Source organism: Lates calcarifer, linkage group LG13 (assembly GCF_001640805.2).
Source record: "Lates calcarifer isolate ASB-BC8 linkage group LG13, TLL_Latcal_v3, whole genome shotgun sequence".
Classification (NCBI taxonomy): Eukaryota; Metazoa; Chordata; class Actinopteri; family Centropomidae; genus Lates; species Lates calcarifer.
Genome location: NC_066845.1, coordinates 24,374,233 through 24,398,156, shown reverse-complemented (window position 1 = coordinate 24,398,156; position 23,924 = coordinate 24,374,233). Strand labels below are relative to the sequence as shown.

At 42.4% G+C, this 23,924-nt stretch overlaps 2 protein-coding genes and 13 non-coding genes across 18 annotated transcripts in view; 13 read left to right on the top strand and 2 right to left on the bottom strand.

Annotated features, from left to right (window-relative positions):
• Nucleotides 1-998: 998 nt before the first annotated feature.
• On the bottom strand, nucleotides 999-8,380 carry ascc2 (activating signal cointegrator 1 complex subunit 2). Its single transcript, XM_018688487.2, has 19 exons — nucleotides 8,231-8,380; nucleotides 6,835-6,941; nucleotides 6,568-6,726; nucleotides 6,250-6,423; nucleotides 6,004-6,133; nucleotides 5,838-5,905; nucleotides 5,545-5,658; nucleotides 5,330-5,442; nucleotides 5,174-5,248; nucleotides 4,979-5,083; nucleotides 4,811-4,879; nucleotides 4,220-4,294; nucleotides 3,793-4,045; nucleotides 3,511-3,707; nucleotides 3,278-3,397; nucleotides 2,824-3,048; nucleotides 2,617-2,707; nucleotides 2,382-2,473; nucleotides 999-2,134 (listed from the first exon to the last, which is right to left on the bottom strand). Exons 2-19 carry the CDS (start codon nucleotides 6,916-6,918, stop codon nucleotides 1,963-1,965), a joined length of 2,316 nt encoding a protein of 771 aa, XP_018544003.1. The 5' UTR covers nucleotides 6,919-6,941; nucleotides 8,231-8,380; the 3' UTR covers nucleotides 999-1,962.
• Nucleotides 8,381-9,202: 822 nt separating this feature from the next.
• The window catches only part of slc39a14 (solute carrier family 39 member 14), a 31,655-nt gene continuing 16,933 nt past the window's right edge, over nucleotides 9,203-23,924 (bottom strand). For 3 of the 4 annotated variants that reach the window (XM_018688493.2, XM_018688495.2, XM_051074897.1), the window contains exons 4-9: nucleotides 21,940-22,109; nucleotides 20,010-20,132; nucleotides 16,154-16,327; nucleotides 13,455-13,689; nucleotides 13,158-13,342; nucleotides 9,203-12,722 (exon numbers count right to left, since the gene is read on the bottom strand). In XM_018688493.2, coding sequence (XP_018544009.1) covers nucleotides 12,570-12,722; nucleotides 13,158-13,342; nucleotides 13,455-13,689; nucleotides 16,154-16,327; nucleotides 20,010-20,132; nucleotides 21,940-22,109 — 1,040 coding nt within the window. In that variant the 3' untranslated portion in view covers nucleotides 9,203-12,569. Of the gene's footprint in view, nucleotides 12,723-13,157; nucleotides 13,343-13,454; nucleotides 13,690-16,153; nucleotides 16,328-20,009; nucleotides 20,133-21,939; nucleotides 22,110-23,064; nucleotides 23,235-23,924 lie in introns of all 4 variants that reach the window. The other variant, XM_018688494.2, reaches the window with a different exon arrangement.
• trnae-cuc (transfer RNA glutamic acid (anticodon CUC)) lies at nucleotides 14,082-14,153 on the top strand. The gene has a single exon. It is a non-coding gene; the product is annotated as a tRNA-Glu (tRNA).
• On the top strand, nucleotides 14,160-14,231 carry trnad-guc (transfer RNA aspartic acid (anticodon GUC)). Its single transcript has one exon. It is a non-coding gene; the product is annotated as a tRNA-Asp (tRNA).
• On the top strand, nucleotides 14,426-14,497 carry trnae-cuc (transfer RNA glutamic acid (anticodon CUC)). Its single transcript has one exon. It is a non-coding gene; the product is annotated as a tRNA-Glu (tRNA).
• On the top strand, nucleotides 14,504-14,575 carry trnad-guc (transfer RNA aspartic acid (anticodon GUC)). Its single transcript has one exon. It is a non-coding gene; the product is annotated as a tRNA-Asp (tRNA).
• On the top strand, nucleotides 14,770-14,841 carry trnae-cuc (transfer RNA glutamic acid (anticodon CUC)). The gene has a single exon. It is a non-coding gene; the product is annotated as a tRNA-Glu (tRNA).
• trnad-guc (transfer RNA aspartic acid (anticodon GUC)) lies at nucleotides 14,848-14,919 on the top strand. Its single transcript has one exon. It is a non-coding gene; the product is annotated as a tRNA-Asp (tRNA).
• Nucleotides 15,149-15,220, top strand: trnad-guc (transfer RNA aspartic acid (anticodon GUC)). Its single transcript has one exon. It is a non-coding gene; the product is annotated as a tRNA-Asp (tRNA).
• Nucleotides 15,415-15,486, top strand: trnae-cuc (transfer RNA glutamic acid (anticodon CUC)). The gene has a single exon. It is a non-coding gene; the product is annotated as a tRNA-Glu (tRNA).
• trnad-guc (transfer RNA aspartic acid (anticodon GUC)) lies at nucleotides 15,493-15,564 on the top strand. The gene has a single exon. It is a non-coding gene; the product is annotated as a tRNA-Asp (tRNA).
• Nucleotides 15,759-15,830, top strand: trnae-cuc (transfer RNA glutamic acid (anticodon CUC)). The gene has a single exon. It is a non-coding gene; the product is annotated as a tRNA-Glu (tRNA).
• Nucleotides 15,837-15,908, top strand: trnad-guc (transfer RNA aspartic acid (anticodon GUC)). The gene has a single exon. It is a non-coding gene; the product is annotated as a tRNA-Asp (tRNA).
• On the top strand, nucleotides 18,493-18,564 carry trnad-guc (transfer RNA aspartic acid (anticodon GUC)). The gene has a single exon. It is a non-coding gene; the product is annotated as a tRNA-Asp (tRNA).
• trnad-guc (transfer RNA aspartic acid (anticodon GUC)) lies at nucleotides 18,787-18,858 on the top strand. Its single transcript has one exon. It is a non-coding gene; the product is annotated as a tRNA-Asp (tRNA).

The window sequence follows — 23,924 nt, the reverse complement described above, 5'->3', positions numbered from 1 at the left end:
ACGTTTGTTGTGTTTCTGTTTTCGGGTGATTGAAAACTGCGAGTCAGCTCTGTCTGGAGCAAGAAAATGGCGACCACTGAGCTCCCTCTTCATCTTGAGGAGGAGGACATAGTCTGAGGGGCCAAATCAGGTGAACAGGGACGAGGTCGAATCCACATTCAACATGTGACTGCACAAAGTTCGATGGCGACAATTTTCTCAGAGAGAGCTGAGTTTAAATTTTCAATCACCTGAAACAGAAACGGTTAAGAGTTGAGCTGTGTGAGCAGGTAACGAGAGCTGTTTGACTCCTCTCCTATCTTAGATCACAAACTTATCAACCACCTCTTGTAGGGCTGAACGATTTATCGAATTTTAACTGAAAATGCGATTTAAATTAACCATAAAGGCTGCGATATTTTCACAACTACTGACTCTGACACAGAATGATTTGCCAAAAAAAGCTCCAAGTGTTGTAAGTCTCTGTAAAATCACAGATTAGCAGACATCAACCACAAACATCTTAAAGTCAGACCTAAATATCAGCACCTTTTTTTACATGCATAGAGTGAATACTGAACTGAAGCTTGACTTTCAAAAATTATATCCCAAATCAAATCACAATTAGATCTTTTTCCAAAATCGTTCAGCCCTAACCCCTCGTTTCTTTAGAAGGTCTGTGTGAAGAAGTCAAAAACAGAGCAAACGTCCATCTCATCCTCTCTCTCCTCTGACGTACAGCTGCACAGTTAAGCCTCATAATTGTGATTCAATTTCATTTTGTGCTCGAGCACAACAAGGTGAGTCTGGTGCAGTGATAACAGACGACTGTCCGCGGCTCGCTCAATAAGACTTCTGTCCCTATCGATCATTTATATCAGGTTCAAAAACACCTTTAATAGTCGTCTAAACACGGAGGAAAATAATTGTGATCATAACTGTGCAGCTGAACGTCTCCAGTGAATCATCATCCACTTGATTTTAGCATCTTGCAAGTGACGAGTTGAAGTCAAAGGATGTCGAAAACATAGTATTATTGTATTTATTTTATGTTGTTTTTTTTTTTTTTGCAATGTCAACTCCAAAAAGCAATTACATGTGCTTTTTTTGTTACAAAATGCTCTGATAGATCTGTTCTCTTATAGAAAATAGTCTGTGCATGGCAACATGAAGGAGTTTTCCCTACAGCTAGTCTGAGAGACGTGATGAGGCCCCTCTGTGCAGCACGTGCTTCCAAACACAAACACCACAGCATCATGATGAGACGGTCAGAGAGTCTCTAGACCTTTTTTTTTTTGTTTGTTTTGGTTTAGTGAAGGTTGGACAACAGTGGTGTGAACTGGGTGGATGATGTTACATGCAAGCAGCTTCACATAAGCCGAGTGGTTTAAAAGTGACTCAGTCCGCCGCTGATGTCCACACTTGATCACCAGGTCGGTAATTGTTCTTCCAGCCACAGAAGAAACAGCGGTCTCTCCTCTAAACTCTGAACTCCTGTTGTCTACTTGATGATTATGATGTCAAAGAAACTTCATTCAATCACTCTGGATCTTAATAATAAACTGATTTGTTACTTGGCAAAAAAAAATTAATAATAAAGGTCTGATTCTTTGTCCTCAGTCCCTGGCTCACACTCACAACTTTGGTTTTTAAATGAGCGATCACAAGAAAGAACTGACCGTGATTTAGACTCAAAGACTAAAAGCAGATGTTCAGAGTCTCAAACGTTCTCAGTGAGCAGCTTGACCATCCTCTGACAACAAAAGGCCAACGAAAGTCTGTAAACTAAATCAACATCTCGCCAACGACTGAAAACCTTCAGCGGCTGCTCCCAGAGCCTAGAACGTGATCGAAAGTCACAACCCAGAGCAAAACCAGAACCTGATTCCTCTTCCCCCACCTTCTCCCTCCTACCATCGGTCCGGTTGGTTTGAGCAGGAGCAGCAGCAGCAGCAGCAGCAGGAGGCTCGTCGTCACAGCAGGTCAGGAGGGGATCATGCCTTTGTTCCTCTTGCGGTCGGCCATGGTGCGTCGGTTGTGGTTGCCCACGCGGTTCTTGTTGGCCTCTTTCCTGCGTCGGTCCAGGAATGTCTCCAGGGTTTGTCCTTGGCCTTTGGGCTGGCCGACAACGTTACTGGTGCGCTCCGGTCGGAAACTGGAAAAGACAGATGAAGGGGAAGTCAGCAGAGGTGTTGATGGGGTTTATTTGAGTGTATTTTCATTCAAATTTAAAGGAGATTTTCCTCTGAATTTTAGGAACAATTCTGTTTCTTTTTTCCCTTTCTAACCCTAAATCCTCAGTTTAGAGATTAAAAACTAGATACGTACATTGTTAAGAAGAAAAAGCTTAAGTACGACAGCTAGAGAAAGCCCGAATCCACAAAGTAGAGGACAATCTTTACCCTTTCCTTTGCTGCATGGCTGCTCTTCTGGCTTCAGCTCTTTCCCTCAGCACAGCCGGGTCCTGCACAAACTGGTCCCTGTTTACGTTGTTCTGAAATAAAAATGGAGTCACGTGTAAACACACAGTCAGGAAGGAAAGCAAGTAACAAAACATGCAGATGTAGCGACCACACATTTGCAGCTATGAGCTTGAAAATGGATCTAAAAGATATTTTTTGGGAATGACCTCAGTACCTGTAAAGGTTCTTCCTCCTCTTCCTCTTCACCCTCCTCTTCCTCCTCCACTTTGTTTCCTTTCCTCAGAACCTGTGGGACTGTGAAAGGTCTGCAGGGAAACAGGAACACAAAGTGCAAATGTAAAACTGCACTGGATGCAATTGTGTTGCAAAATTGAAATTCATCTTCTCTGTGTCTCTGTGTTGCTGTCTCGTTGTGATTTACCTTCTGTTCAGCAAACTGTCTCCGTCCAGGTCATTGGCTCCCACTTGGTTCATGTCGTAGGTGTCGTCGTACTCGTCGTCGTAGTCGTCCAGGCCGTAGGAGGCTGCGGTCTCGCCGGGTTCGATGACGACCTCGTCCACCACCGTCTCGTAGGCCTGGTATCGGGCTCTCTGCTCCGCGATGTGCTGCTTGTCGTTCAGCATCTCTCGGGCGCTCTCACCTTTCCTGCAGGAGTCAGAAAACATGGAGACGTTACACCCGACTCGTTAACGTTAGCTAAGACTGTGGTTATAACTTTATAAAAAAAGATGGTGACTGGACTTGAAACCGTGAGAACACAGCCAGCTGAAATGTTTTACTGTCATCTGGGTCTTTAAAAAACCCTGGTAACATCTGGACATCCTCCCTGGCTTTTTAATTTTTGCTTAGTGAATCTATCCTGTGTGCCTTTTACCTCCTGCCCTTCCAGATGCGGGACATGTCCACCTGGTCCCTGCGGAAGACGTCAAACTCATCATCATCAAACACATTGGATCTGACGCTCAGGACACTTGGAAGCTCCTCCTTCACTGGCCTGGAAGAATAAAAAAAAAAAAAACACATTTCTTTCAGGTCTACAACAGAACAGTAGAGTCCATAAAAGAATGTCAGCGTATAAAAACCATAAAGCGTTATGTGTTGTGTGACCTTGGCATGGCTCGATCCAGTTTGTCCAGGTTGGGCGCTAACCGGTCCTCCAGGATGTTGTTGATAACCAGCTCGGAGTTGTAGTCGTACTCCTCCAGACAGGCCAGCAGGAAGCCTTCGCCCAGGTCAGGCAGCAGGTCCCTGATACAGGACAGCAGGGACTCCAGCTCCGCCCCGCTCACCGGACACACCGCTCCCTGAAAACACACAGACAAAAAGCTCAGATTAAACTGAACTGCTGTAAGCACATAATAAATTAGCCGCAATAAACTCAGAACTCACGTTGTTTCCTTTTCGGGGAACGTCCAACATGGCCTCTGCTCCCCTCAGACTCTCTCCTCCTCCTGGTTCTCGGACCTTCTGAGGTTTAACGCTGGCTGAGGAGGAGGCGGCAGCGGCCTCGCCCGCTGCTCCCTGATTGGCTGACAACAGCGAGGAGGCTTTAGGCCTCATCTGGCTCTGTGGTTTCCGTCGCCCCACGCTGTCCCAGGCACTTTCCACCCCCTGGAGCAGGTACGACGTCCTGGTCTCATCGCTGAAGGAAACCGGCGGTTAAGGGAGAAACCAAATGACAGGACTAATCCTACAGGATTTACTGACTGGTTTTGAGAGCACTCATCTCTGTTTAATGGTGTGACAGCTTACAGACTGTTACTGGCCATAAAAATCTGTTTGCACAAGGTTATTTCTGCAAAGCTGATAAGGATACATGACAGGAAGAGCCTGCTGCAGGAGGCTGATGTCGTCTGCGATGGGGAACTGCTCATCGTAGTCTGACAGGAACCTGAAAGGACAATCAGCCAGGTAAGTCTAATTTACATTCCCTTCTTTCTCAGACATTGTTTTGTTCAGTTTATTGAGACTGTGGTGCTCTGGCACTCAAGCTACAAAACTACAAAGCTACATTGGTATCACGTGTTTGAAAACACCCTCCACATAAGGATTACAAATACGTTCCCTTTAGACAAATATCCAGTGGGTATGATTTACTCAAAGGGCAAAAACTGGGGACGTCACCACCAAAAACTATCAAATTATAAATGGAAGAATCTCTGTCTGTCGATTCTCTTGACAACTGCTCATCTGATCATCTTAAAACTTCACATATTGTTGGGGATCCAAGGAAGTGCAGTGTCGACGGTGAAGTTTTTTGGATGAAAAAAACGATGATGTGGCCAGGCAAGAAAGGCAAAGATAAAACTGATGTTTCTTCAAAACACATTAAACAAACCACTTAGGTTTAATAAGGATCAACTGTGGCCTAATGTTGAAGAGCACAGGTGCTAACTGTTGGTCTTACCTTTTCTCAGGTAAAAAAGAAGTAAAATGTTGTAAGAGCTCCTCTGCAAATGTCGGCGTGTTTTCTCTCCTGCAAAGGCAACAAACGTTAGCAGGGTTAATGTGTGTATGAATGTGTGACGCTGGTCCTGCTAAGCTAAACTGCACATTGAGAGTTTGGACGTCTCACCCCTCCAGGATCGGTTGTAGGCAGGTGTGGTGCAGCAGCAGGTGAGCCGTCTCCACCATCTTGCGACAGGAGTGGGACAACCTCTTCCACAAATCCTCCTGAAGACTAGAGGAGGGTTGACAGAGTTTATTTACCATCATCAGCTGGTCGACCTATTGGATTAGCATTAGCATTTCTTCTCTAACAGATGCTCACCTTTTATCATCAAAGTTTCTCTTCCTCACCGCCTTCTCGAGGTCAGGCACAGCGGTCTCATAAAACGAGGTCAGTCTAACAGGAAAACAAGAACAATCATGAAAAGGTTTAATGCAGATATTAAGGCTGAGAGTTGGGAGGTGATGCTCCGTCTACCTGCTGAGGAAGCCGTGGGAGTGGAAGGTGGAGCAGGCTGCGGGAAAGATGTCCAGGAAGGCATGGATGGTGGTGGTCGAGTCACACAGGTACAAAATTATATCTACAAGATCCTAGAATAAAAAGGAAAACAAATGTGTTATCAGTTTTAATCCAAGAAGAAAATCTGACATGAAAGAGATAGATATTGTTAAACAGGTGTGTGTGTCTCTGACCTGCTGGCTCATGGTCATGGCAGTGGGCTGTTTGTGTGCGTTCAGCTTCATCGGCTCCATGGCAGTGGCTCCTTCACACTGAAGACCACACTTCTCCAGGACTGAGTCAAACACCTGAAGTTGATGGAGAATAAAAAGACACAGAATGAACCCTAAAACTCGACTATTAGATGCATCCGTCAGGAAGTGGTTGTAAACTTTACTTTTAAACGACTCTTCAGGGGTCTTTTACTTTGAAATGACAGTCACAGGAAGTGGAGACGGGAAGCTGTATTTGTAAAATTTGGTTTTACCTGCAACACAGTGGGCACCGTCTCCTCCAGGTCATTGTAGTAAGACGGCTGCTGGGTAAAGATGTTTTCTAGAAGGACATCATCATGAAAGTTAAAGGAGCAACAAACACAGGACAGAACACAGTTTCACACACTGATTCAAAGACAACCTTTAAAAACAGCTCACCTATCATCTTATGCAGCAGCTGGCCGTTGCCCTTTCCAAAGAGCACGCACAGATCCAAAATTTTGGGAATGTCAAACAGGAAGTTCTCGTAGATAATTTCTCCAAACACAGCCGGAGTGAGGAAGTTCTCCTGAGGGATGAAAAGCAAAGGTTCTAGTGTATGTTAAGGCTGCGTACTTGGAATTACTGGAAAAAAAAAACCAGATAAATACCAAGTGAGAGTTCACATTCTGCTGCTGCTCCTACCTTGGACTCTTTATGTGTAGCCATCCTCAGGAAGGTCAGGAAGACCAACCTGTGGACGGAGCGCTGCATCTCAGCCACTGCAGGGGAGGAGGTCAGGGCGGCGAGGTCGAGGCTCCGAGGGGCGTGATGCAGGTACGAGTCCAGGCACCTCTGCAGGGACTCGTCGAACACCACCTGGTGGAGAAGACGGAAAATTCACAAGAGGAGAAGAGGAGATGAAAAGGATTCTAGCGTCCTTAAAGAAGAACAGACGACAGTGATTTCCAGTAAAAAGCTGCAGCTGATTTACAAGAAAAGAAATGTGACTCAGCCTCTTACCTGGCACCAGAACTTGTCGTGGGGCAGTGCGAGCAGCCACTCCAGGTCCTCTGTGATGAATCTGGCATATTCTAAAAACTCCTCCACCTGGGCGGGGGAGCCGTCCTCTGGCGGAGGCTTGTAAGGCACAAAACAGCGGTCCTCCTTCCTGTCCGGGTGCTGGTGTGGAACAGAAAGCACAGCGTTTGGTCTGAGAGTCTGTCCCAGGAGCACCACCACAGACTGTTGCTGGGAGTGCAATGAATTATTTGCATAGAGCTGACTCACCAGTGCAGGCAGTGTGTGCTCTTTTCCCAGCGGGCCACACTCAGTCACCTGCTGCTCGTCCAGTGGCACTCGGGCACAGGCCATGGCTTCACCTTCGCTTGGTTTCTCTACCAAATCAAACCACAATCAAAACACAGTGAAATTAGCTTATTAGCTAGCAGTATTAAGATTGTTTGCTGGGGGTTTTCCATCACGTTACATCAGGTCCTGAGCAGATGAACAATAATTAACACAGAATAACAAAAAGAAACACCTCATTTATTTGGTGATAAGTACTGTAATCGCCTCCTAAATCATGACATATTTCTCTCCCTTATATGAAAATAAATTAGCTTCTTTTAGCAGCAACAGTATCAATATTGGTACTGATATCCTCGTCCTGCTATTTGGTATTAAACTGAAACCAACCCGCTGATTAACAGTGTGTCTATTCAAGAAATATTCAAGTAAGATGCAACTACAAATTATTTACATCATTGATTAAAGTCCTGATCTATCTTCTTGATTAACTGATTTGTTGTTTGGTCTGTAAAATTGTGGAAAATGAACAAAATCATCTCCTAAAGCCTAAAGTGATGTCTTCAAATTGAAAATTTGAGGGTTTTTGCTTGAAAACTGACTTAAATGATCAACAAAAAAGGTGCAAATTCATATCTGTGGATGTATTAACTGATTAACTTACTAATTGTTGCAAAATATACTAAAGACCTCTGTAAATGACCTTTTAATGCCCTATAAAGCCTTTTTATTTTATGAAACTGAACAATGTTAAGTTTTTACCTCTTGATTCTCTCATTATTTTAGTACAACATGTAGAGAACTATAAACAAATGACTCACAAGTGTCGTTTTGTGTCAACAAGTGACAAACTGCAACCCAATCCACTGTCACACCAGTATCATTATATGAGTTTATAGGTGTGTAATGTCTCCTGACAGCCTTTAAAAACATTACTGACGGCAGCAGGTTAGAGGAGAGATTCAAGACTTAAGTAAACGACATTCAAGACCTTTTAAAAACACGCAGATGTGATGTAACAGCTGATGTTTGTTCAGCCATAGCTAAAAACTTCAGCCACCCTGATTAGTTAGCTGGTTAAGCTGAGTTAACACCTGGTAAAGCAGAGTAACAGCAGTAACCTGTTGAAGACAACGGCTTTCACAGCTCATTAAAGCTGATGTCATGTAGTTAATTTGCTTATTTCTGACTTAAAAACCTGCGTTTTCAGCGGAGGTAACCTGTTTACCAGCGGTGACAGCACGTTAATGAATGGAGAGCGGCTAACGTTGACATAACGTGGCTAACTTAACCAGCCGGCGACTTTAATAAATAACCGTCCTCTCGTCTCTCGTACGTAAAAAACCGTAGAGGAAGTAACATTAATAAATATTCTCACCTCTTTTTAACGTGACTGTCCGTGAGTCTTTCAAGCCATCGCATCAAAGTCGACGCAGCTTTGGACAGTTTCAGTTTCCAAACGTTTTTCTAATCATCTGTGTTGTTGGAAGCAGGAAGTGACGCATGACGCATAAATCGACGCCTGACTGACGTTACCGCCCCCCTGTGGCCACCAGGGTGAACTGCAGCGTCAGTGTGATTTCTGTTATCCATGTGTAAAAATCACATAATACAAAAAAAGAGACATTACAGCGGCGTTTACGGGCCAGTCAGATTTATTTATTTATTTATTTATTTATTTATTTATTTATTTATTACTCTGTGGTCCTAACAGCCACCATCATATATGAACTACCACAGTGAAACTTAAGTCAAAGTCCAGACTCGAGGCACGTTTGTCATAAAAAAGTAAGCAAAGTAAAAATCCAGCCTTTCTGTTGTTGTTTAATAACTTAAAGTTGCTTTGTGGATTAAGATTAATAATATAAATCATATATATAATTTAAGTACAAAAGTATCAGCATCTAAATGTACTGAAGATGCCAAAAGTAAAAACACAGAAAAGGCCCATTTCAGAATAATATATAGAATTTTATTTTTGATTTGTTAATGTGTTTATCACTTCATTATTAACCTTTATGTCATCAGATGAATATAATTGTAGTGGAGTAAAAGTATAAAGTACTTTAAAACTGCACTTAGATGCTTTCTCCCAATGTTTGCTGATACTTATGTGCTTTTACTTAAATAACATTTTGAATGCAGGACTTGTAAAAGAGTACTTCTACATGGTTTTATTTAAGTAACATCTGTGAGTATTTCCTCCATTTTGGAGAACAAATATTCATTTTTGTTGACATCTATCAGTATCATTACTAATAGAATCTTTAACCTTTAACTTCTTTTTATTAACTAAAAATGTTAGTATTGAATATGACACCTGAATACAGACGGACTACAGGAGGAGCAGTTTATTTGCACTCTTCAAATAAAAGTTTAATCACATCTTTATTGAGCTGTTAAACCAACACAGGATCGTTCAATCATGACACTTGACACGTGATTTTCTTGGAAAATTATGTTTATAAAAAAAGGATTCCCATGACACACAGAGAGAAGGCTGAAAAGATTCACATGAATTACATCAGGTACAATATTTTTCTTTTTAAATGAGCATCGATAAATCATTAAGACCTCCAGAGAATAAATCACTGCTTGGCTTGTTTGTTTGTTGTTTGATTCTGAGAGAGAAACCTCCACTGTAATGTCATTACAAGTCTTATTGTTTGTGCGCTCCTGAATGCATCATCAGATTTACTGGTTTGTGTCTGAACTGAACAACATGACGTTTACTTGATCGTAACTCAACTAGCAACTCTGTCTTTCTGCTTGTGTGTGTGCTCTGGTGTCAGTTTTTTAACGTAAATCTGAAGAGTTTCAGTATATATTCTGGCAGCTGTTTCATTTAATCGTCATAAAAAATACTAAAACAAAAATAAATGACAACAAACAAAAAGACTGGATTTTTGTCAGCATTCATGGCTTGTGGTGTAAAGCTAAAACAAATACTTTATCTTGGGTGTAAAGCATAAAATAAATATTTTATGGCTCAAACAACAATAAATAATCTCCCATTAATCATACTCATCAAGCAGCAGTAATACTGTACCACATGGTACCCGTTGTAATGGCTTACCTCATAACAGAAATCTTTTTATTTCTATTTTATTTTCTCTGTTTTCAGTCGGCCTATACACTGCGACAGCCAATAATTTCTTCCAGTTTCTATCTCTAATAAATAATGCTCTATAGCTCTAATCTATCTAATCATGTTCAATCTAAGGAAAAGTGTGAAGCTTCTGGTGACCGACGACTTACTCCGCGTTGAGTTTTGAATATTGTACAGAGAAAAAATTGTGCGATCGATCTGTAAAGTATCAATAATTGAACTCACACTGATTTGTAGTGTACGCAACAGCAAAAACTACGATGCAGCTATGGTGTGACTGGTTGTTTCATCCTTAGCATGACGCTAATGTCAGAGTTTGCTGAAGAGAAACCGGTCACGTCACATAAACATGACAAACACCAGCAGCTGCTCTGCTGATGCTTCAATAAAATCAAATTTTAGACATCATAAACCATTTTTCACTTGTTTCAATTAGGTTTAAATTACACTACATGGCCAAAGTTATATGATACAGCTTATTCCAAATTGTTAGCATTAGCATCTGGGGCACTGTCATGTTAAATCAGGAAAAGATGTTCTGTTAAACCGCTGCCACAAGTTGGAAACTCACTGTTTTCTAAGGGTGCAGCTAATAACTGTTCCTGGATAGTGTTATTTCTTAATTGCTTATAGAACGTGATCTGTGTTCCCTTCAAACTTTTCTTTTGTGACCTGGAAAATGAAATTTAGAAATTAACTTGTTTTCTATGTAAAAACGGGCAAATTCACACATTTTTATTTACATAAAGTCTGAATAAAACAACGTATGAATAAAGATTTACATCTATTTATACTGGCAGCAGCGTTCAAAGTCCAGTGTATTCTCACCTTATTCCTCTCAGTGTCCCTCAGGGACATTACCCAGGTCACAGAAGCAAAGTTTGAAGAGAAAAATGGGTCTTTTCTTTTTACTTTAGGTATAAACAGCTGGGATTGTTTGTTTATTTGTTTGTTTGTCACAAAAAGTGCTGAGTTGATTTCAAATAAGTTTTTAAAAAGTTTTTTGAGTCTTTGATGACTGGAAATACCATCACAACTGCATTAAGTGTTTTTAACTGATCCCATTGGTTCTTCAAAGATCACTGGGTATTCCACTTATCAGAGGGTCTGAGGTTCGATCCCCGGCTCCTTTAACTTATGTAAAACTCTGAAGTTTGGTCATGCCTTCTGCTTTTAGTCTGGTTTATATTATCTTTCATTGAATTAACATTTTAAATATTCATTTTATATGATTTTTGGGGCTTTGAGTGATCGATAAGATGAGAAAAGCACTGAATAAGTGCAGTCCATAACTGTTTAAAAAACATTAAGTGTCTATAAACTTTTGGCCATATAGTGTAACTGAAAGAGAACAACCTAAGTGACTAAATACAGTATATAAATCAAATTTTTCTGTCGTTATCAACATGGATAAACAAACCAGTCCAGCAGGCGAAGTGTGCGTGCTTAAAGGATTCAGCTTGCAGTATTAAACCTATGACTAGACTGTAAAAGAATAGAGAACTCTGGGAAAAGTAGTCCATGGGATGTGCGAAGACCATTAAAAAAAAAAGAAGCTAAAACTATTCAATGCTGTATCAATGAAGGGCACAGATGGTTAACTCTGGAGAAATGCTGCTGTGGACGCTGGATGTTGTTGCTGCGTCTAATCTGGATAAAGCCACAAAAAAAGCAAAACTCTGGACTTTGTGTCACTTCACAGAGACGACCCAGGCTTCTTCAGGAACTTCTAACTGCGTGTCGAGGGTGCAGACGAGTCCACACTCAGGGAGGATGAAGTGTGCCCTTCCTATCGTCACTGTGTAGCCCTTCACCATTCGCAATGGTCTGCCCATATTTGGTCTTCAAAAGTTCTGATCGTTTTTTTTTTTGTTTTTTTACATGTGTAAAAAAATATAACATTAACACACAAACAACAAAGTCCAGCCGAAAGTCAGTTTGATGTCTGATTAAAATTCCAGCTCAGGTCCATAATAAATTGTTTTTGGTATGGAATGGGAACAAAAGGAAGGCGGAGGAGGGATATGGAACAGAAGGATAAAGACTCGAGGATGTCAATAATAATACAGCTGCTGTTACCTGATTGTGCTTTTCCCACCTCCTGAGGAAGTACTGTGGGCACAGAGGATTAGTGATATAAATACTCTGCATGTAATGAATCTCAGCAGGCTCCCCACTGAGGGAAGAACAGGAGAGGAGAGAGGGAATAAGAGCAAGGAGCCAAAATGGCTGATCAGTAGTCTGGGGAACAGGGAGCAGTTTGGGTGACTGGGTGAGTATTGCACATCAGTTCATGTCCAGCACGTCTTTATGTCGTCTTTCTAAGCTGAACGCTGTTTCAGTTGGGACTTTTAGCTGTCAGGAAAACGTTGAATAAAGACTCTGTCTGGCATCTACTGCATGTGGGAACCGCAAAAAAAAAGCAGCTACTCAAATATGGAGTGTGCGTACCTGCCGCACTGAAACTTCCCAAATTCCGGGGTCCTGAAAATTTAAGAAGATAAAGAGAAAAAAAAAAATTCGGCCTCCCTTCCTCACTTTCTCTAGTTTCCACCGGCACAAACTAGCCGACGTCCCAGTTCCTGATGGTCAGAGCTGGAGTCTGCTGCTAGCCCAGCTGGATCTGCCCGGAGTAGGTGGTGAGGAGGAGCATGATGGCGAAGCCGGTGAGCAGGCCGGCGTTTTGGATGGCAAAGGTGAGGAGGAAGCTGCTGCCGCCCGCGTCCTCTTCCTCGCGACTCACCTCATTCATCTCCGGGAACTGAAACACATAAAAAAAGAAAGAGAAGGAACTCTTTAAGATTCTCCTCTGCTGCTCTGCTTCACACTGAAGGGGAACTTTATTAAAGAGAGACTCTTAAACATCTCTACCAAACTCCACTGACAAAAACAAGCACTTTAGTGGACGATTGCCTATTGAATTACACTGTGGCAGCTGTTTACAGTTGCCAGGTATAGGTTCCCTATCAATCATTTACACCCAAAATCAAGGGAGAATAAGGTCCAGGCTCATAGATACCAGAGATGTTCTTTGAGTTAATAGTTAAATGTAATTATAAACACACATGGACCCATTACCAGTGTTGGTAACTGACATGAGGCCTTGTTAGATCTCACAGTACTCGTCTGTATTATGAGACTGTAACAACAACCACACCCGTCTGTGTTGACCTCATCCCTTTTCCCAAACACTGACCATGTCTGCCAGAGCGATGTAGAGGAACATTCCTCCTGCCAGGGCGAAGATCCAGTTGGGTGAGAAGCTGTTTCCGGCCAGGATGCCGAAGCCCATGCCCAGGTAACAGCAACAGGCCGACAGGAAATTAAAGAACATAGCCTGCTGTATGCTCATGCCAGCGTTCAGCAGGATCACAAAGTCTCCTGGTAACAGAAAAATAGATAGAAGGGCAATTGTAGATTTTTGCCAAGCACTGATTTTTCAAAGTATTAATCAACGTTGCTGTCTGCTGCAGAAAATCCCAGCCCGACTCACCCAGCTCGTGGGGAAACTCCTCACACAGGATGGCCACGGAGGTGCTGATGCCTTGGAAGACAGAGGCGGTGAAGGAGGCGCCGATGGCCAAGCCGTCGATGAAGTTGTGCAGACCATCGCTTAGCGTGATCATCCAGGCCAGTGTGCCGATGTCGGAATAGGTCGTCCCCTTCAGCCAATAGCATCCACCGCCACTGCTTCCAGACCGGCCCCCGCTGTCTGGGCTCTGAGAGTCCTGGATGAACAGAGTGCCAAACACCAGTTAGAGGTAAATATGGACACAGAAAGCGGCAACATGCAAATACCATATCAACAAGGATGTGTTCACTAATTTAGTTGATAACTGGGTTACAATCACAGAATTTAAATGCTTAATATCATGATTTTTTTGAGGAATTACTAGGTGCATCTAAAATGAGTAGTTCTCAATCTCTATGCAGATGATGTTGTTTTCTTTTCTTTCTCTTAGTTCATATCATCTAAATAAGCATTCAAGAGTTAAAGAGTTGGTGAATCTGTCCAGTATTTAACAAGAACAGAGAAGAACGTTATTTTCAGTCTACACTGGCCTCTCAATATTCTTGTGACCTCTTAGAGGATCTCGACTGGGTTCGATTCCTAATCAGGTCCCTGGTGGTCTAGTGGTTAGGATTCGGCGCTCTCACCGCCGTGGCCTGGGTTCAATTCCCGGTCAGGGAATGTCTCTCCTCGTTAGTATAGTGGACAGTATCTCCGCCTGTCACGCGGAAGACCGGGGTTCGATTCCCCGACGGGGAGTTATTGTACAGTTTTGCGACTTTCTGGCTGTTGTCGAATGTGCCGCAAATCTTTTGGCTAATTTTGTGAAAATACAAAGATCCCTTACTTTTGTGACTTGCTGGATGTTAAAACAATGTCGCAAAATTTGGCAAATTTTGTGGAAATCCAAAGATCCCACCCTCCTCCGTCTTGTACCACAGCAAAGACACAGGTCCCTGGTGGTCTAGTGGTTAGGATTCGGCGCTCTCACCGCCGTGGCCTGGGTTCAATTCCCGGTCAGGGAATGTCTCTCCTCGTTAGTATAGTGGACAGTATCTCCGCCTGTCACGCGGAAGACCGGGGTTCGATTCCCCGACGGGGAGTTATTGTACAGTTTTGCGACTTTCTGGCTGTTGTCGAATGTGCCGCAAATCTTTTGGCTAATTTTGTGAAAATACAAAGATCCCTTACTTTTGTGACTTGCTGGATGTTAAAACAATGTCGCAAAATTTGGCAAATTTTGTGGAAATCCAAAGATCCCACCCTCCTCCGTCTTGTACCACAGCAAAGACACAGGTCCCTGGTGGTCTAGTGGTTAGGATTCGGCGCTCTCACCGCCGTGGCCTGGGTTCAATTCCCGGTCAGGGAATGTCTCTCCTCGTTAGTATAGTGGACAGTATCTCCGCCTGTCACGCGGAAGACCGGGGTTCGATTCCCCGACGGGGAGTTATTGTATGGTTCTGTATAATTTTTTGAAGATCACATGCTCTTCCAGCTTCAACCTACTTTTCTGAAATAGTCTTGTACTACAGCTAAGAAACAGGTCCCTGGTGGTCTAGTGGGTAGGATTCGGCGCTCTCACCACCCTCAAATACTAATGTACTGAGCCCTGTTAACAGCGCAAGTATCAACTTAGTGTCTAGTGGTCAGGATTCGGTGCTCCGAGTGAACGTCTCTCCTCGTTAGTATAGTGGACAGTATCTCCGCCTGTCACGCGGAAGACCGGGGTTCGATTCCCCGACGGGGAGTTATTGTACAGTTTTGCGACTTTCTGGCTGTTGTCGAATGTGCCGCAAATCTTTTGGCTAATTTTGTGAAAATACAAAGATCCCTTACTTTTGTGACTTGCTGGATGTTAAAACAATGTCGCAAAATTTGGCAAATTTTGTGGAAATCCAAAGATCCCACCCTCCTCCGTCTTGTACCACAGCAAAGACACAGGTCCCTGGTGGTCTAGTGGTTAGGATTCGGCGCTCTCACCGCCGCGGCCCGGGTTCGATTCCCGGTCAGGGAATGTCTCTCCTCGTTAGTATAGTGGACAGTATCTCCGCCTGTCACGCGGAAGACCGGGGTTCGATTCCCCGACGGGGAGTTATTGTACAGTTTTGCGACTTTCTGGCTGTTGTCGAATGTGCCGCAAATCTTTTGGCTAATTTTGTGAAAATACAAAGATCCCTTACTTTTGTGACTTGCTGGATGTTAAAACAATGTCGCAAAATTTGGCAAATTTTGTGGAAATCCAAAGATCCCACCCTCCTCCGTCTTGTACCACAGCAAAAACACAGGTCCCTGGTGGTCTAGTGGTTAGGATTCGGCGCTCTCACCGCCGCGGCCCGGGTTCGATTCCCGGTCAGGGAATGTCTCTCCTCGTTAGTATAGTGGACAGTATCTCCGCCTGTCACGCGGAAGACCGGGGTTCGATTCCCCGACGGGGAGTTATTGTACAGTTTTGCGACTTTCTGGATGTTGTCGAATGTGCCTTTGCACTTTCTGGTTTGTTCTAACATTGTTTCAAATGTGCCACAAATTTTTTTTGCTAATTTTGTAAAAATACAAAGATCCCTTATATTTGTGACTTTCTGGATGTTTAAAAAATGCCGCAAAATTTGTGGAAATGTGCTGCATAAAATCTGTTGAAGATCCCGCCCTCCTCCATCCCCTGCCCCACCCCTGAATCCTACCTGTGGTGTCTGTGCAGGGCTGAGCATAAGCTCGCCCTCCCCTGCGTCCACCTTGCCCAGAGCCAGACTGCTGGCTTCTCCATTCTGCTGCAGCTTTTCCTTCTCACCCTCCTCCAGGTCTGCGTCGGGTGTCGAGTAACGATCTGCTCCGGGGTAATGACTGTGGCCGTGGCCCTGAGAGACAGCGAGAAAACAGATATCACGATCAATAAATAACAGATTTTGACAGATCGATCTCTGGTGGAAATTTCCTTCCTGACAAATGAAATAACCTTGAAATTTGGTGAATTAATAAGCAGAAGAGCAGAGAGGAAATTTTGTGCCCTGATCTGCATTTGTCCCATTAGAGCATCTTGTTCTACTACTTCCTCTTGGGAATGTTGTTTTATCGTCTCCATTAGGACTACACAACAGCTTAAAAGTCTGTGCAGGTAAAATTTAACGGAGCTCCAAGGTTGAGTTCTTCAAACAGAAACCAAAAAGCCCTACAAGATACCATGTGACTTTTTATTAAAGTTTTTAGTAAAAACAGTGACTCTAAGCGTGACCTACATCTACAAATCCACTCAGAGACACCTCACCAGAGCCAGTATCCTGACCTTTAAGTGGCCATTAAAACAACCCCCTCACCCAACATTTTAAACATGAGTTTACACTGACAGACTTGGGAGATGTTAATAGGCTGTTTTGCCATGAAATGTAGAAGCTGACAGCTGCGATGTCTGTGATTCAAGGAGCGTCTGTAATTGGATCAGCAGGTCAAGGTGTTAGCTGCTAATTAGGGTTGGCTGGGACCATATGGCTCAAAGACGAGTCACCACAAGGTGGAGCAACTGTCCCACAATCACCCACCTACATTACCAACTGCTGCTTTTTGTGAATGAGCAGTGAGGCTGAGTTAATGTCTGCAGTTTGTAAGATAAACCAAGATAGTTTGAGGATTTAATCAAGAGTTGAAACACTGCTGTACCTTTACAAATGTTAAAATAAATATAAATAAAACTTAAAATTGCTGACACAGACACTATTACTACTACAGTTAGGTGTGGTTGCTAAGTGGAAAAGAACCAAAAACAGGGCATGAAGGAAGAGTCCACTTCCCATTTTTATAGAGGAAACATATGTACATTTAACACAGTGATGAATACATTACTCTACATACAGTATAGGCAGGAACCAGGATTGTAGTGAATCAGTGAAACAAAGCCATGAACTAAAATGAAAAAGAGACTCTGTCATTGATACATGAATTCAGTAAAAGTGTGCTGCACGGAGCAACTAATAAATCCTGAACAGACGGATTACAGTTACAGTTGCAGGCGATGACCATTTCCATTATTCATTAATTTATATATTATTAGGACTTAACTGATCATTAATTAATTGGGTAAAATGTCCACAAGCTGGGTCACGTTTTTACCTGATAAATTACTCAAATGATCAAACTACTGTCCAAATTGTTTAACCCATTAAAAGAATTCAGCATAAAACATAAAGCATTGATGAAGGGTAAAGGTCAAATCCACTCTGAGTGAATGAATGAACACATGTAAGTCACATGTATTCTGGAGTACAGGCAGAAGCTAGCTTACTACAGAGGGGTGTGTGCTACGTTTATGCAAACTCCTGAAGTCTGTGAACTTGAATCACTAGCACCTCTGGCTCTGATGCATGAAAAAGACAAACACTGCAGTCACGTCTGTGCATATAAAGACTGTGTAAGGCCTTCATCAAACAAAAGTATTACAAACAACCTCTCAGGCATCGTTATCATCTCGTTATAAAGATATAATTCACAATTCAAATGAGCGTCTGTTACTGAAGCGCTAACATCCTGTCCGGCTGGTTAAACCTGCTGCTGATGAACAGATAAAGAAAAGGAACAACTTAATTGCACGTCATGATGACGATGACGATGATGTCCTGAGCAAATACTTATCCGTGGAAACACCCGGCTGCCTGATGACAATGACACTGTGGTTTAGTTTGTTAAGTTAAATAAATATTTGTTAAGTTAAAGAAACAGAGGACAATGGAGAAAGTAGGTTTAATTTAAGTAAGGTTAGTTTAAGTTATTCTACATCTACTGAAAGTTGCTGTAGAGTCAGCAAAGTCAAAATCTAATTTGAGAGGAAGAACATTATTCTACTCTGGTGCTGTCCCATTAATCATTTCAAGACTTCTTAGGGGATCTCGACTTCCAGGTGGAGAACCTGCGTCCTAAATCATCTTTGCATAAATTGATTTTTCTCAAATACTAATGTACTGAGCCCTGTTAACAGCGCAAGTATCAACTTAGTGTCTAGTGGTCAGGATTCGGCGCTACCAGTGAACGTCTCTCCTCGTTAGTATAGTGGACAGTATCTCCGCCTGTCACGCGGAAGACCGGGGTTCGATTCCCCGACGGGGAGTTATTGTACAGTTTTGCGACTTTCTGGCTGTTGTCGAATGTTTTGTGACTTGCTGGATGTTAAAACAATGTCGCAAAATTTGGCAAATTTTGTGGAAATCCAAAGATCCCACCCTCCTCCGTCTTGTACCACAGCAAAGACACAGGTCCCTGGTGGTCTAGTGGTTAGGATTCGGCGCTCACCGCCGCGGCCCGGGTTCGATTCCCGGTCAGGGAAGGTCTCTCCTCGTTAGTATAGTGGACAGTATCTCCGCCTGTCACGTGGAAGACCGGGGTTCGATTCCCCGACGGGGAGAATGCTTACTTTAGATGAAAATCCTGCCCTGGTTTAAATCACTGCTTGTATAAAGCTGCTTTTAATTCCTGTTTCTATTATTGGTTTTTACTTACTTTTATTTTCATGTACATATTTGTAATTTTCCCTGTTATATTTGCCTTTGTCTCCTTCCATAGGGCCTTTAACATTATTTTAATCAATTCATCTGATATTTGCTGGTTCCAGCTTCTCAAATATCAGGATGTGATGCTTTAATTTGTCCTATTTAGTAATAAACAGAATATATTTGGGTTTAACTCAGATTAGTTTAAAATGTGGGAATAATTAAAGGGTATATATCAAGTTAGCAGATTAAATAATAATGAAAATAACTGGTAGTTGCAGCCCTTGCTGATGCAACGCAAAACAAGGGAAATGCAGATTTTATTAAACACAATTTGTTCATTTTACATGTGGCTTTTTTCACACATTTGCCATACTGTGATATACAGTATGATATCAGAAAACTATTCTCTGCAATAGCGTGATTGTGGTTTCAACATCAGAAACCATGTGTGAGAAATAAAAAAAGGCCCTGATCTTCTTTGTCTCTCACAGAATCTCTCTCATAAAGGTGTGATTTTTGGAGTGGAAAAGTCAAGACACCACATCAGGCCCTCCTCTGTTTTTGAGTCCTAGTTTTACGCCCGTCACACTGGGTTGTGTCTCTGTGCACTGACCTTAGACACAAGCTGTTCAACCCAGCCATAAATACCGACTCTGTGAGGCTCACAAAGTACAGTTTTGTTGAGACTATGACAGAGATGTTGACTCAGTCCTACGCATGTTAATTTCTTTTGTCTATCCCTGATGGTCGACTGAAACCAAGGTTGTTTGCAGTCATTTTGTGTTTGGTCTTTGTGATCCTTATTTATCACCAGGGAGGCGTCTGATCGGTCCCAGATTCACTCTGCGGCATGACAACGAGCCAAAAAACACACAGCCAGGGTCATAAAGAAGATGGTATGGTCTCCACGGAGCCCTGATCTCAACATCACTAAGTCAGGGACACAAAACTTCTGCACTATATTTAATCTGTTTTACCTTTATGGCAGCAAGTTTTCGGTCTTTTCCACCATCTGTACCAAATAAGAAAGGCAAACTTCACATCATCCTCGCTCTGTACTCACCCCATGTTTCTGTTTGAGAAGCACTTTGAGGACTTTCTCTGTGAAGAAGAAGAGGTAAAAGCCTCCGAACACCACCGCAGATTTGGACACGTAGAAATCCACCATGGGGTCAAAACCGAAGGCCTAGCATGCAGGAGAGAAGACGACGTTAGCATCACTGCTGCCTGACATCATTAACTCTGCATATTTTTGAAATGAGGTGTTGTTTCAAACAACTGTCTCAGGTGAGGATCAGGATTTAGCAGGTTCTGGGAGTGAATAATTAGTGGTTGGTGAGAACGCTGTATAGCCAGCTGCCTGGAGACAAGAGCGAAATTTAATGTTGTCAATTTTATCTTTACGGAAAAGTTAACGCTGCTGTTTTTGGATGGTTTTTCTTTTGTCCCTCGTTTTATGATCATCAACTAAAGCCGATGTCGTTTTAAGAGACTGCAGCGATATTTCACAGCATCCTCTAACCAGAGAGACGTGTCTGAGTTACGTAATCGTCTCCCCTCTTGCAGACACAAATAAATCAAAATCACTTCACCTCCAAGGTATACACTTATTTTTTTTCTTACTGCTGATGCTAGGTGAATTACACAACAGCTGCAACCTGGCAACAATGGGTGTGCACACCGTCTAGACGGCATTTTAAAAAGTAGTGGAGGATTGCTTACATTTGTGGTTTTGCTGCTCTGGATGTGGGGGCTGACTTTGCATTTCAGTGTGTTTACATGTACCTAAGCCTCCTTCAGTAAGATGACCTATTACACTTCATGTAAATGAGTTACCTGCATAAATCAAGATTATAATCTGCTGTTGAAACTGGATTATATCTTAATTAGTATTCTGTGGGTTTGGTGAAAAGCAGATCTATAGGTTCACTGTGTTTTTATATCTATATTTTTAATCTAAAACTGATGACAAAGATCGAAAATGACGATCGATTCAGAACAAGAATCCCACAAATGCCATCCCTGTTTTGTAGAGAAACTGTGGGTGTTTTTGTGTCGGGTGAACAAAACGTTTCCTCTGTGGTCTTACCTCTTGTCAGACGATAAATAGGTCACTGGATCAGCTAAGACGGTTTAATTTGTTATTCACAAATGTGCTTTAGTGTTTTTTAAACACTTGAATTTGCAATCAATAAACTTTAATCAACTGCTGATCAGTTAAAGGAAAACCTCTGAGTGGAAGGATCAGTTAATATTTTGATGTATACAGTAGATTTGTTTACTTTCTACTCAGGTATCTCTTTAATATTTTTGGTTGTATTAAAACTTTCCAAGCGATGCTGAAAATCTGACATTTTCTGCATCAACCTGATGAAGTTAGTTTATTCAGGTTATTGATCTCACTGATTTTCAACTGGTTATTTCATCTGTAGAACATTTTCTCCACTGAATTCCAAGATAATTAATAAGTTGCAATTCATTTGCACGTCTGTTTATTTTCTCAAACTGTTTTTCACAGCTGAACTGTTTTTGTTGTGAGTGCTTTCACACAGAATGCAAATATTACACGGCAAAAAAGCGACACTTTCACATTCTATATTCGCATTGCGCTACAAAGGAAAAGGCCCTTAGACTGTATTCTGTTTTGTCAGGGGTTGTAAGCTTGTTCATTTTAATTTTATTTTGAAATTCTTGCAGATTTGAACAAATCTGATTTGACAGGTTCTCTCAGAAAGACATCCCAAACTTAAACCTTTTTTAAACCAACAAAAACGTCTCCATACTTACAGAGGAGAGTTTACTCAGAGTTCAGTTCAACTTATGGTGTTACTGTGGCTGTAAATTAAAGCATATCACTCTATTTATATCATATATCATCAGTTCTTTTCCAGAGTTTTTCTCAATATGTAAAATCAATGCTCTTTGTGGAAACCACATAGCAGGTCTGCACCGTGAGGGAGCTGCTAAGTGAGTCACAGCAGCATCGACACTACCTCTGGGATGAGCTGAAACAGGGCGTTGGAGTAGAGCGTGCCAATGGCCAGGGCTATGAAGTAGAGCAGCAGTCGCTTGTAAAAGGTTTTCTTCATGAAGGGCACCACGCTCGCCCCGACCAGCGAGCACAGAGAGATCAGCGTCACACACAGGATCCCATAACCCCACACTGATCCGACGGGAGAGGACGGGAGAAAAAAAAAAGGAAAAAGAAAGGGAAGGGGAAAGGTGAAGAAAAAAATAGGTAGTTAGTTCAGAAATGATTTTATCAGATTAATTAACAGGGTAGGGATCAAAAGAAATTAGAGAACACCAACCAGTTATCCCCCTGAAAAGAAAGGAAGAATGGAGTGAAATCAACAGAGACAACAGTCATTTTCCACTGAAAACAGAAGTGAAACCACCTTCCAGCTGCATGTGAAGATCCTCTGATGCAGCATTTGAACCCCCATGCATTTCTTTTGTTAAGAAAGAGGGTGTAATTAAACTGAAATCACTGAAATCTCTCTCACACACACACACAGATACTCTGTTGTAGTCCACTCGGGTGAACCACTGTCCTAGCCTCGAGGTAAACACTAGCCATGACTGCAGACACAAAGGGGGGCAAATGAACTTTAAATAGCCCAACAGCAGCAGAAGGAGCACCGCTAACGAGGGGGTCACATTTCTGTTTGAAGGACGTTTTAACGGTGTCGCGCTCCATTTCTCCAGGACTGTCTTTCACAAACAGAGATTTATGAATTGCTGTGAGCCAAAAATCAGTGAGTGAAAGCTGCTGAAGCGGCGGAGGAGAGAACTGTACTTTCTATTTCCAAGAAAAACCTCATTGCTGGCCTGGATCTTAATGCCAGGAAGACAAATACAGAGCACACACACATGCACACATGCACATAAACACACCACCAGATGATCTATAAGAGCAAAACAAGCCCGTGAAAACCATAGAGCAAAAAAAAGGCAGGAAGGAAAAGACCACAGGGCAAAGGCGTGAGTTGGCCAAAGGTGCGTGAGTTTTCCAAGCAGCTGTGTGACACTAGAAATGTTTTCAGCAAAGTTTGCGAGATGTGAGAGGATGTGTAGAAGACGGTGTGGATGGAGAGGTGTGTGGATGGATGGCAAACCTCTGGCAGGAGCTGCAGGATGGCAGTGGACAGCAGCGTGCCAATGGCAAGAGCGATGAAAAAGGAGAGTGCGTATTTCATGTAACGCGTCCTCATCAGGGGCACGATGAAGACTCCGGTCAGGGAGAAGAGATTGATCACAGTCACACTCAGGAAAGAAAAGCCCCACACTGAGGAGGAGGAGGAGGTGGGAGCGACAGGAAGGTCGGATGGAAGAAAGAGGTGTAACGTTAACACAATAATGTGTGGTAATGCAGCTGCAACTGCAGCAACACTTTTTCTGTCAACACAAAAATACTGAGATCAAATATATGCAATGTTAAATTCCGATATCTAAAATCAAACACTAATCTCATGGCATTTTATCTGCATCAGCTGCACTTAAATGCAACAAACCAACATGTGTTTGACATGATTTATAATAATCTAATTCTTAAAACTGAGCTCTGTCCATTCAAAAACAGAATTTACTGCAATGGGGCAGTTCGCAAGTGTCTTAAAGGATCATTCCAGGATTTTCCAGGACAAACATCTTTGCAATTGGTGCAGTATTGAACAACAACGGTGTACCCAGAACCAGAACCAGATGTTTAGCAGGTCCACCAAAAAACATGGAGGAAGGCCCAGGCTCAAAAATCCAGGAAACTTAGTGGTTCCGCAACCTCTGGTTTGGGTGTAAAAACAAATCTGGAGGGTGTGACAAGATGATTAACTAGATAGGAAACATTTCTGCTACATAGATCATGTCTATTTTTCTGACTTGTCTCTATATTTAAGTCTATATATTTACAGTTTCACCTCTTCTAGCCTCTAAAAACTAAACATTCTTTGGTTGAAATCAGACATATGCAACTTGTTTT

What these genes read in the sequence shown, in the direction of transcription:
- ascc2 (XM_018688487.2), bottom strand. Translation starts at nt 6,918, where the DNA reads ATGGCCTGTGCCCGAGTGCCACTGGACGAGCAGCAGGTGACTGAGTGT. An exon ending in GCTGCTGCATAAGATGATAG is followed by an intron (nt 5,906 to 6,003) that starts GTGAGCTGTTTT and finishes ATGTCCTTCTAG; the next exon opens with AAAACATCTTTACCCAGCAG. An exon ending in GACAGTTTGCTGAACAGAAG is followed by an intron (nt 2,708 to 2,823) that starts GTAAATCACAAC and finishes GTTTCCCTGCAG; the next exon opens with ACCTTTCACAGTCCCACAGG.